This window comes from Lepidochelys kempii, chromosome 24 (genome assembly GCF_965140285.1).
Source record: "Lepidochelys kempii isolate rLepKem1 chromosome 24, rLepKem1.hap1, whole genome shotgun sequence".
NCBI lineage: Eukaryota > Metazoa > Chordata > Testudines > Cheloniidae > Lepidochelys > Lepidochelys kempii.
In genome coordinates, this window is record NC_136403.1 from 6,099,871 (window position 1) to 6,109,614 (window position 9,744).

General features: G+C 53.9%; 1 protein-coding gene across 1 annotated transcript; it reads left to right on the plus strand.

Annotated features, from left to right (window-relative positions):
* Window positions 1-749: 749 nt before the first annotated feature.
* On the plus strand, window positions 750-2,672 carry LOC140902900 (heat shock 70 kDa protein 1A-like). The gene has a single exon (XM_073323491.1). The coding sequence runs from the start codon at window positions 750-752 to the stop codon at window positions 2,670-2,672; it is 1,923 nt and encodes a 640-aa protein (XP_073179592.1).
* Window positions 2,673-9,744: the final 7,072 nt, after the last annotated feature.

Here is a 9,744-nt window from a genome sequence, read left to right on the forward strand (position 1 = left end):
ATTGATCGTTTGTGTTAACGGGGTATAAAGCTTTTAACTTTTTCATTCTCAGTGTCTACTGTCATTAAATAATTGTCTGACACCCTCTCCTCCCCCCCCGCTCCCGTAATTTTCCACAACTGTGAACATTTAAATGGGTAAAAATGGGAAAAATATGCTCCCAACCCGAATTTCACACAATGGTGAGGTTTAAATGGCTGCAAATCAAAAAAACAGAGATCAGAAAGAAACCAATATCAGCTGTTGAAATTATAAAAATATCAAAATTGAATTTTGCCATGCCTATATATGACCCAAGGTCCCCTCTTTCTGTTCATGTCCCCCTCGATGACCCAATGCACCTCCTCTCACATTCACTCCCATGCCACCTCCGGCCCCCTGGCACAATCACGCCTTAGTGGGACAGTGGGAATACTCCATTTCCAGAGCTGCGAATAACACCCAAAGGGTTGCAAGCCATAATGGAGAGGGGGATGCAGCAGCAGACTGGTGGCTCAACCCTATTGTGACACGTGTCGAGGTAAGGGCAGTCAGGTCCCTAGAGGAGCTGAGGTGGGGAAGCTCCTGCCACCCAGCTGGGGGCTGAGTAGATATGAATAGGTTGTCCAGGAGAACAAGGCCCATGGAAGTCAATTTACCAACCAACTGAGGTGGGGGCAAGGGCAGGAAACAACCCATGGGAGCAGTTCTGCGTCTCTAGAAAGCCCCAGGAGCAGATCTCTTTTTGCACTGCAGCCTCACCCCTGACCATGCATAGGGCCAAGGGACCGGCCGTGGGGATAGACCTAGGCACGACCTACTCCTGCGTGGGGGTGCGCCAGCACGGCAAGGTGGAGATCATCGCCAACGACCAAGGCAACCGGACCACGCCCAGCTACGTGGCTTTCACTGACACGGAGTGCCTGGTGGGGGACCCCGCCAAGAGCCAGGCGGCCTTCAACCCCCAGAACACTGTCTTTGATGCCAAGCGGCTGATCGGCCGGATGGTTGAGGACCACATGGTTCAGCTGGACATGACGCACTGGCCCTTTCAGGTGGTGAGCGATGCCGGGAAGCTCAAGGTGCAGGTGTCCTTCAAGGGGAAGGAGAAGGCCTTCTACCCTGAGGAGATCTCTGCCATAGTGCTCGCCAAGATGAAGCAGACGGCTGAGGCCTACCTAGGCTGCCCCATCACCCAGGCTGTCATCACAGTGCCAGCCTATTTCAACGACTCCCAGCGCCGAGCCACCATAGATGCTGGGACAATCGCTGGCCTCCACGTCCTGAAGATCCTCAATGAGCCCACGGCAGCGGCCATTGCCTACGGCCTGGAGGCCAGCCGCGACGGGGAAGGGAAGCGCAACATCCTCATCTTTGACCTGGGCGGTGGCACCTTTGATGTGTCCATCCTCAGGGTGGACGATGGCATCTTCGAGGTGAAGGCCACGGCGGGGGACACCCACCTGGGGGGGGAGGATTTCGACAACCGGCTGGTGGATCACTTGGTGCGGGAGTTCAGGAGGAAACACAAGGAGGACCTCAGCCAGGACAAGAAAGCCATGCAGAGGCTAAGGGCGGCTTGCGAGAAGGCCAAGCGGACGCTCTCCTCTGGCACTGCTGCTGCCATCTCCATCGACTCCCTGTACAAGGGGGTGGATTTCCACACCATCGTTACCCGGGCCCGCTTGGAGGACCTGTGCTCCGACCTCTTCCAGGCCACCTTAAAGCCCTTAGGGAAGGCACTGCGGGACGCCAACATGAACAAGGATCAGATCCATGACATCGTGCTGGTGGGAGGCTCAACCCGCATCCCCAAGGTCCAGACACTGCTGCAGGAGTTCTTCAGTGGGCGGGAACTGAGCAAGAACATCAACCCAGATGAGGCCGTGGCCTACGGGGCAGCAGTGCAGGCGGCCATCTTGACAGGCAACAGGTCCCAGGGGCTGCAAAACGTGCTCCTCCTGGATGTGACCCCGCTGTCCCTGGGGATTGACACGGTAGGAGGGGAGATGGCCACCGTGGTCAAACGCAATTCTCCGGTCCCGACCCAGGAAAGCATGGAATTCACCACGGCGGAAGATGACCAAGAGACGGTTGTGTTTGAGGTCTACGAAGGGGAGAGACCCATGAGCAGAAACAACCACCTGCTGGGTACCTTCATCCTAAGTGGCCTTCCCCCAGCGCGGCGCGGAGAGCCCGTCATCCAGGTCAGCTTCTCCATCGACGCCAACAACATCCTGACCGTGTCGGCGAGGGACACGGATACCGGCAACACCAGCCAGCTCACCATCACCGACACCAGAGGCCGGCTAGACAGAGAGGAGGTGGAGCGGATGGTGCGGGAGGCCGAGGAGCACAGGGCACAAGACGAGGCGCAGCAGGAGAAGATCGCAGCCATGAACTCCTTGGAGTCGTGCGCGCTCCACCTGAAGAGGGCTGCAGAGGGAGGCCAGGCCCTTGATGGTCGGGCCAAGAAGAGGGTGTTGGAGCTGTGTGAGGCGGCCACCTCCTGGCTGGAGGGCAACCAGCTGGCGGAGAAGGAGGCATACGAGGAGCGGCGGAGAGAGCTGGAGGAGGCATGGGACTCGGTCTTCTCCGACCTCAGCCAGGCTCGGGGGCTGGAAGGGGAGGCCAGAGACGAAGAAGATGGGGAGGAGGCTGCTGTCGCCCAGCACGGCGAGGAAGCGGGTTGAATATGGACGGCCCTGCACTGTCCCTAAAGGACACATTAAAAAAAACCAAGGGACCCGAATCGTTTTGCCTCCTTTGTGTGTCTATTTAGCAAAGCAAGAGATGGCTGCACAGAGCTTTCGGCCCCCAGGACGCCCCCCCCCACCCTGTGCCTAAATCAATGACTGGCACCCCGAATCATTTCGCCTTCCCCCTGTACAACCGATAGGTCAGTATCATCACCCCCATTTTACAGATAGGGAAAACTGAGGCACAGGGAGATGTGACTTGCCCAAGGCCACCCAGCAGTGAGTGGCAGCGATAGGAATAGAACCAAGGCATCCTGACTTCCAGTCCCCTGCTCTAACCACTAAACCCCACTCCCTCAAAGAGCTAGGAAGTTCGGACTCCCAGTCCCTAAACCATCAGACCATTTACCCCCTCCTCCCCTTTTGATCCAGCTTCTTTGACACAGACTCTCTACGGCAATGTGTACCATGCAGCACTTCTGGCTGTTAACAGGCCTGGCAGGTGTCGGAGCTGAGAAAAGGAGACAGGAAATCAAACCTCCCGCTGCAAGGCCTGGGCTGTTTGCCTGAGGTGGGGCTGTCAGTTGGGAAGGAAAGTCTCCTGGCTGGGATGTGGGTGGTCAGGCCTAGTGGTTAGAGCAGGATTCAGCGGTCAGGAACATTCGTCTGCCTGAAGACTGAACTAGCTAGTCTCAGGTTCAGCTGCAGGCCCTTGTCCCTAAAGGGCTACTTCTAGGGTCCTCTCTCCGGACTGCTCAGCCCACACCCGTGATCCTCTGTCCCCAAAGAGCCACTCCCAGCTCCATTTATCGCTAAGTTGGGCTGAGGATTGTGTGTCTCTTCGAATAAGCAAAAGCCACTTAATCCCTTTCCCCAGGAGGGTCACCACCTGCTAAGAGGGTGGGGGTGGGGTGGAGAGGGGTTTGCAGGATGATGACTGATAACAGAGATGTGTTTTATCCAGGAAAAAAATCTGACCAAAATGGACATTTCTGCACCCAAATCCTCGGAAAAGAAGTTTGGATGAAATTTTCATCCTGCTCTTTCCTTTTCTTTCCGTCTGATGATTGTTTAATATCTGTGTCATGATAGCCCCTCCATGCCCCTGTCCCAGGACCATGAGCCCATTGGGCCAGGAGCTGTATAAACACGGAAGAAAGCGCTGATCCCTGCCCCTGAGGAGCAAACAATCAAAGGCTGGGTCTACACTCCCGCCTCTCCGGGCCCAGTTCTGCTGGGCAGGCCTGCGATCCTTGACTTACTTTGTTATGCCAGCAGAAGCTGCTGGTGTAGACGCAGTTAGACCAGCAATGTCGCACTTCGGCCAGCATGGCTGAGTTCCTTCGGGCGTGGTGGATCAAACTCTGCCTTGCCGGGGATGGGCGGCATCCGCACTCGGAGCGCGTTGCTGGTCTCACGTGCCGGTCAAGCACTCTTAGGGCAGATGCAGCCTGAGGTGAAGAGGACGGGGAATGGGTGACGGGGGATGGATCACTTGATGATCGCCTCTTCTGTTCATTCCCTCTGGGGCACCTGGCACTGGCCGCTGTCAGAAGACAGGACACTGGTCTAGATGGACCTTTGGTCTGACCCAGTAGGGCCGTTCTTATGTTCTTATGACAGGTGGTAGGTGGAGACAGACAGCTGGGGCTGTGCCAGGAAATGAGGAGAGACATAAATGGCCTGAAGATTTTTCTAGGAGTGAGATGTTCCTTCTCTCTGTCCCCAGCTCTGTCCACTCTATCCCCACCACCTGGCTGCACCCCCGCTTCCCAGGGCCTCCTGGGGGGGGCAAGTGGGGCAATTTGCCCGAGGCCCTGGGCCCCGCAGGGGCTTCCACGAGAGTTTTCGGCGGCACTTCAGAGGGGGGGGGTCCTTCTGCTCCATATCTTCAGCAAAGTACACCAAAGACCCGGAGCGGAAGGACCCCCGCTGCCGAAGACTCCAGGTGCCCTGAATCGTCTGGGCAGCCCTGCCCCCTTCCCCCATACCCACAGCCGTTCAGCGTGACCCTGCTTTGTCTCCGCTTCTTTAGCCCAGAGATCAGGGGAACCCCCCGCTACATTGGGGCCCTTTTGCACACGACACACTCCCCGGCCCTCCGCTCCCTTTTCTTACTGCTGTCAGCTGCCGCCCGCAGCAAGATAAAGCCCCCACAATAGGGACCTGCACTCAGTAGACGCCTGCTCCCGTGGGGACAAAAGAGGAGACAGCTGCCTTTCAGCAGGTATTGAGTGTTGGGGGGGTGTCGGAGAGCAGCCTAGCAGGGATGTCAGGGAGTGCTGGGCAGGGCGAAGTGGTGAATCCCAAGGTCACCCCAGGGTCGCCCGGTCGTCCAGAAGGGTCGATGTACGGACCGCCTGGGCTCGTGCGTCTTGTTTGCTTTTGCTGAGATCTCTGGGACACGAAGGGGTGCGATGCTCCCAGTGCTGGGCGCCACAGGGCCATATTACAAACAACGAACCGGTCTCCCAGCCCTATCCCTGCACTCTCAGGCCTGTGGGCCATTTCTGAGGGAGCCCAGTCATGTTAAAACATGGGCAACCCTATGCTGCCCCTGTCAAAATCCCCCAGGGTGGGGTCTGAGGTTCTCCTCTCCTAAGCCGTCACGCAGTGCCATTTAAATGGCTGCCGTGTTCCACCCCAGGGGTGGCTGCCTTTCCACAGGGAGTTGTGATCCTTCCCTTTCTCCGGGCGAAATTCACTCTTGTGCACAGAGGCTGAGGCCCCTTCGGCCCGTTGGGGGGCGTTTCGCTCAAGCTGCTCATGGAAAAGAGGGAGGCAGGATCGGGCCCCTCCTCTCTGCCGAGGCAGCCGCCACTTTCTGCTAAGTGGCCAACGATTATTCATCCCGTCCCTCCCCGCATGGCCGTAACCTTTAATCACAATGAAGTCATTTGATTTCCATGCACTGTAATCCTGCGCCGATCGGACGGGAATTAATGGCCACTTACGGGAATGGAAGGGGTTTGGAAGTTAGCGTTGCAGGGTTCTCTCCCCCCACCCCCCAGAAGATGGATGGCATTTGGATTGCTCATCAGGAGACAGCTGGACCCGTCATGGGGCTAAAAACTCCTCTTCTGGCTTCATATTCCTTCTGTCACCTTGAGGTTCCTGAGGCAGCGGCCTGGCTGATTTCAAAGCACTTTGTCTTGTATATAGACTTGGCAGAATTAGATTTTTATTTAATCCTTCCAACAGATAACACTGATGTTTATTTTAGGCCTTTTTCTCGATTTTGATCCATTTGCGTGGTCACAGTGGCATGGCATTTTTAAGCATCCCCCCAACTTTTTATCGATTACATTTTCACAGCTGCAGGAAATTCTGGGCTGTAATTATTTAACAACAGCCTCTCATACGTTTTCAAGCAGCCGTTTTCTTACTTTGCTGATCTGTAAATTTCTGGGCAATAGTTTTTCCTTGGGCGTGTGGGGTGTTTGCGGTGAAATTGACATTCACAGACATCTATCGATACATATCGAATCCTTCCAAGCCTTGGGAAGCAGCTCGGCCTGGCCTTTCAATTTATCCCTGAGGAAACTGAGGCTGCCAGCTCCTGAGGGGGCAGACCCCTTTGTTTTCTTCTATCTTTGTACAGCACCCCGGCCCCTTGAGGTCCTGGTCAGTCCATGCATGGGACTCCTAGATACTATACAATAAGTTATGAAGCGACTTGCCCTAGGGCACACAGGGAGCCAGCGGCAGAGCCAGGAATAGCCCCCAAGAAGTTTCAGTGTCTTCAGGCAATTTTTAAAATAGCCCCTAATGTTCAGTCCCAGGTTGAGGGCCCCTACCCCATAGTAACTGAGCACTGCCCACAGTCGCCTCACAGCACCCCTGCGAGGCAGGGCAGGGCTGGGCTGGTATCTGTTTAATGGGGCAGGAACACGGAACGGCTACGGGACCCACCCAACGAGTGTCTGGAAGAGCACAGAAGTGAATCCAGGTCTCCTGAGTCCCAACCATCGGGAGTGGCGCCCACGGGTGCTGGAGGCACCCACGGTAAATAACCCCACAGCCCCCTGAGAATCCGCCTCCTCCCTCCGCTCCTGGACTGGTGTTGAAGCTGACGGTTTCAGCAGAGCCTTTGATGCTCAGCACCGTGGTGCACCTGCTGGGTGACCCCAGGCTCTGGACAAGGGTGTTGAACTGGCAGGAGAAGAGGGGATTTAATCGGGGGGAATGTAAAGAAAAGGGACAGGGCTTTCCTGTCCCGCGGGGCCTTTGACAGAGGCCAGCCCCTCGGAGCGGGAAGGGAAGGCCTGGAGCACTGAAGCATGCTGTTGACTCAACAGGGAATTAAGCTTATTATGAATCCAAAAGGGAATCGGAGCTGCTGGATGGGAGGGGGCATCAGGGAACCGGGATTTTCCTTTTCTAACTCCGTAGTTCTTTCCCATCGGCTCCATTCGTTTGGCTTTCACTGAACACATTCGTATTTGCCTTCAGATCGTGAGGCTGGAAATAAAGGCCCCTGAAATCCCAGAGGGGTAGAAACCTCTAGGGGTGGGCTGGGGAGACATCCCAACCTCTCCGCACTGTCAGGCACAGGCTGGCGTAAATTGGCTGGATTCCCCAGCTTTACATTTGTATCCTCCATAGCAGTGCGGTTGGAACAAATGTTGCCATCAGAGAATTTCCCAGAAAAGGGAAACTCCGGTTCCCACCCAGCTCTGCTCCGGAGTCACTGAAGGGCATTAGAAGCTCCAAAAACAATGAGGAGTCCTTGTGGCACCTTAGAGACTAACAAATTTATTTGGGCGTAAGCTTTCATGGGCTAAAATCCACTTCATCAGATGCATGGAGTGAAAAATACACTAAGCAGTATATATATTACAGCACATGAAAAGATGGGAGTTACCTTACTAAGTGGGGGGTCAGTGCTAACAAGGCCAATTCAATTAAGGTGGAAGTGGCCTATTCTCAACAGTTGACAAGAAGGGGTGAATATCAACAGAGGGAAAATTACTTTTGTAGTGCTAACGAGCCCAATGCAATCAAGGTGGATGTCACCCATTTCCAACAGTTGACAAGAAGGTGTGAGTAAGAGCAGAGGGAAAATTACTTTTGTAGTGACCCAGCCACTCCCAGTCTTTATTCAGGCCTAATTTGATGGTGTCCAGTTTGCAAATTAATTCCAGTTCTGCACTTTCTCATTGAAGTCTATTTTTGAAGTTTTTGTTGTTGCAGAATTGCCACTTTTAAGTCTGTTATTGAGTGTCCAAGGAGATTGAAGCATGTTACGCTTCCCTTTCAGTCCTTCCTTGCCTGTCTTATGCTTCCTCCCTCCTCTGATTTACCTTCCCCTTCCTCTCTCTGATTCTCTTCCACTTTATTTCCCCCATCACTATCTATCTATCCTTGCTTTCTCTCTCCCACCCTCTCTCTCTCTCTCTCGTCCTTTTCTGTATTCATCCGAAGTTCAGCCTTATTGTAGTTTATGTGGTAAAATGCTGGTGTGTGATTGTTCCCTTTGTACCTCAATCTCCCTCACTGAAGAATCCCGGAGTCTAATTCTCCCCTCTCCAACAGCTTGGCATTGAACTCTTATTATTCTCCCTGTCAATTAGATTTTACCAAGTCTTCATATTTTCAGGAGGCGTTCTCGCTACTTGAATGGAAATACCTACTATACAATTATGCCAGACAGAATAGCATTTTAAAGAACTCCGCCAATGGCACAGCCGATCACAAAAAAAAAATTTTTTTTTGCTGCTAATTTGTAGTCTTCGCATTAGCTCTTCAAGTGTTTTTTTATGCTGGTGATAATTTATAGCTGCAAGACAACAGCTAGTCATATGTGAATAAATAATGCCAAGTTTCTGCTCCACGGATAATGAACAAGCTCACCTTTGCTGGGGAGTTCAGGAAAGAAGATCTTCCTATGTTCTATTTCCCCCTCCCCCGCCAATTCTGGCCTCCAGCCATTCTACGCACTAAGGTCCCTTCTGAAGTTTCTTCCAAGGACCCAAGTTGCAGAATCAGGAAATAGACTGATGCCCAGCCAGGGTTTGATTATCGCAGACAGCATGGCCTGGTAGGTAGCCTATGCTGCAGAGAGTCAGGAGACCTGCGTTCCCTTCCCAGCCCCATATGACAAAGCAGGAATTTGCTGTGTTATTTGTACGAAACCGACGCGTGCCTCGGTTTCCCACTGCATTGTAAAAAAACCCACAACCACAGCCAGTTTAAGTCTCCTGCCAAAGCAGCCCAGGGGCCATGCGGCATGGGAGGGCCTGGGTGGAATGAACAGGGGCATTAAACAAGTGGCTGAAACCAACCCCGAATCAACAGAGCATCCAGCAAGGCAGAGAGACACCCAATGACTGAAGCATCCACACCTGACAGTAGAAAACCCCAGGAAGACAGACGAGGAAGGGAGGGAGAGAGCCAGAGCGGGGGTCCCTCACAGGTTGATTGGCTCATCACGGCACTGGCTTGGCAGGGTGGATGGTGGTTTAACTTCTGCCTCTGGGTGCTAAGCTAAGAATGGTCAGACTGGAAACTAACAAACCGCTCCCTGGTTTTGCAAAGGCTCCCTGTGTCATGGTAAATATCGCTGAGCGCCTGGGGCCCAGGGCGGGAGGCAGGGTGATCTTGAGGCCCAGCTCTTGGCCTGGGTTGCCGGAGATGAGGGTTTGATTCCCGGCTTTGCGCCACACTCTGTATATGACCATTCCCACTGGGGGAGTGGCTGGATGGATGTGCAAACTAGCAGCTCAGATGCACCTAAACAAGCCCGGCCGTGTACTGTGTCACGTAGACCCAGACGTTTATGTAGCCACAGTCACACACAAATGCACGGCTCTGTCTTCAGAGCCAGGTGAGCTAATGGGAAGAGCACTCGACTTAAAGCTGACGAGAGCTGGGTTCTACTCTCCACTCTGCTGCTGAGTGGCTGTGAGCAACTCACTGTGCCTCGCTGCCTCAGTTTCCCCAAGTGTAAAATGGGGCCAAGGCGCCTGACCTCCTTTGTAAAGTGCGATGAGATCTGCTGATGAAAAGAGCTAGTGATTGGCCTCGTAACACACCCGTGTAGTCATACGCAAATGCAAGCACACGT

Bases quoted from the DNA above. Each gene is read 5' to 3' on its own strand.
- LOC140902900 (XM_073323491.1), top strand. From the start codon at position 750: ATGCATAGGGCCAAGGGACCGGCCGTGGGGATAGACCTAGGCACGACC.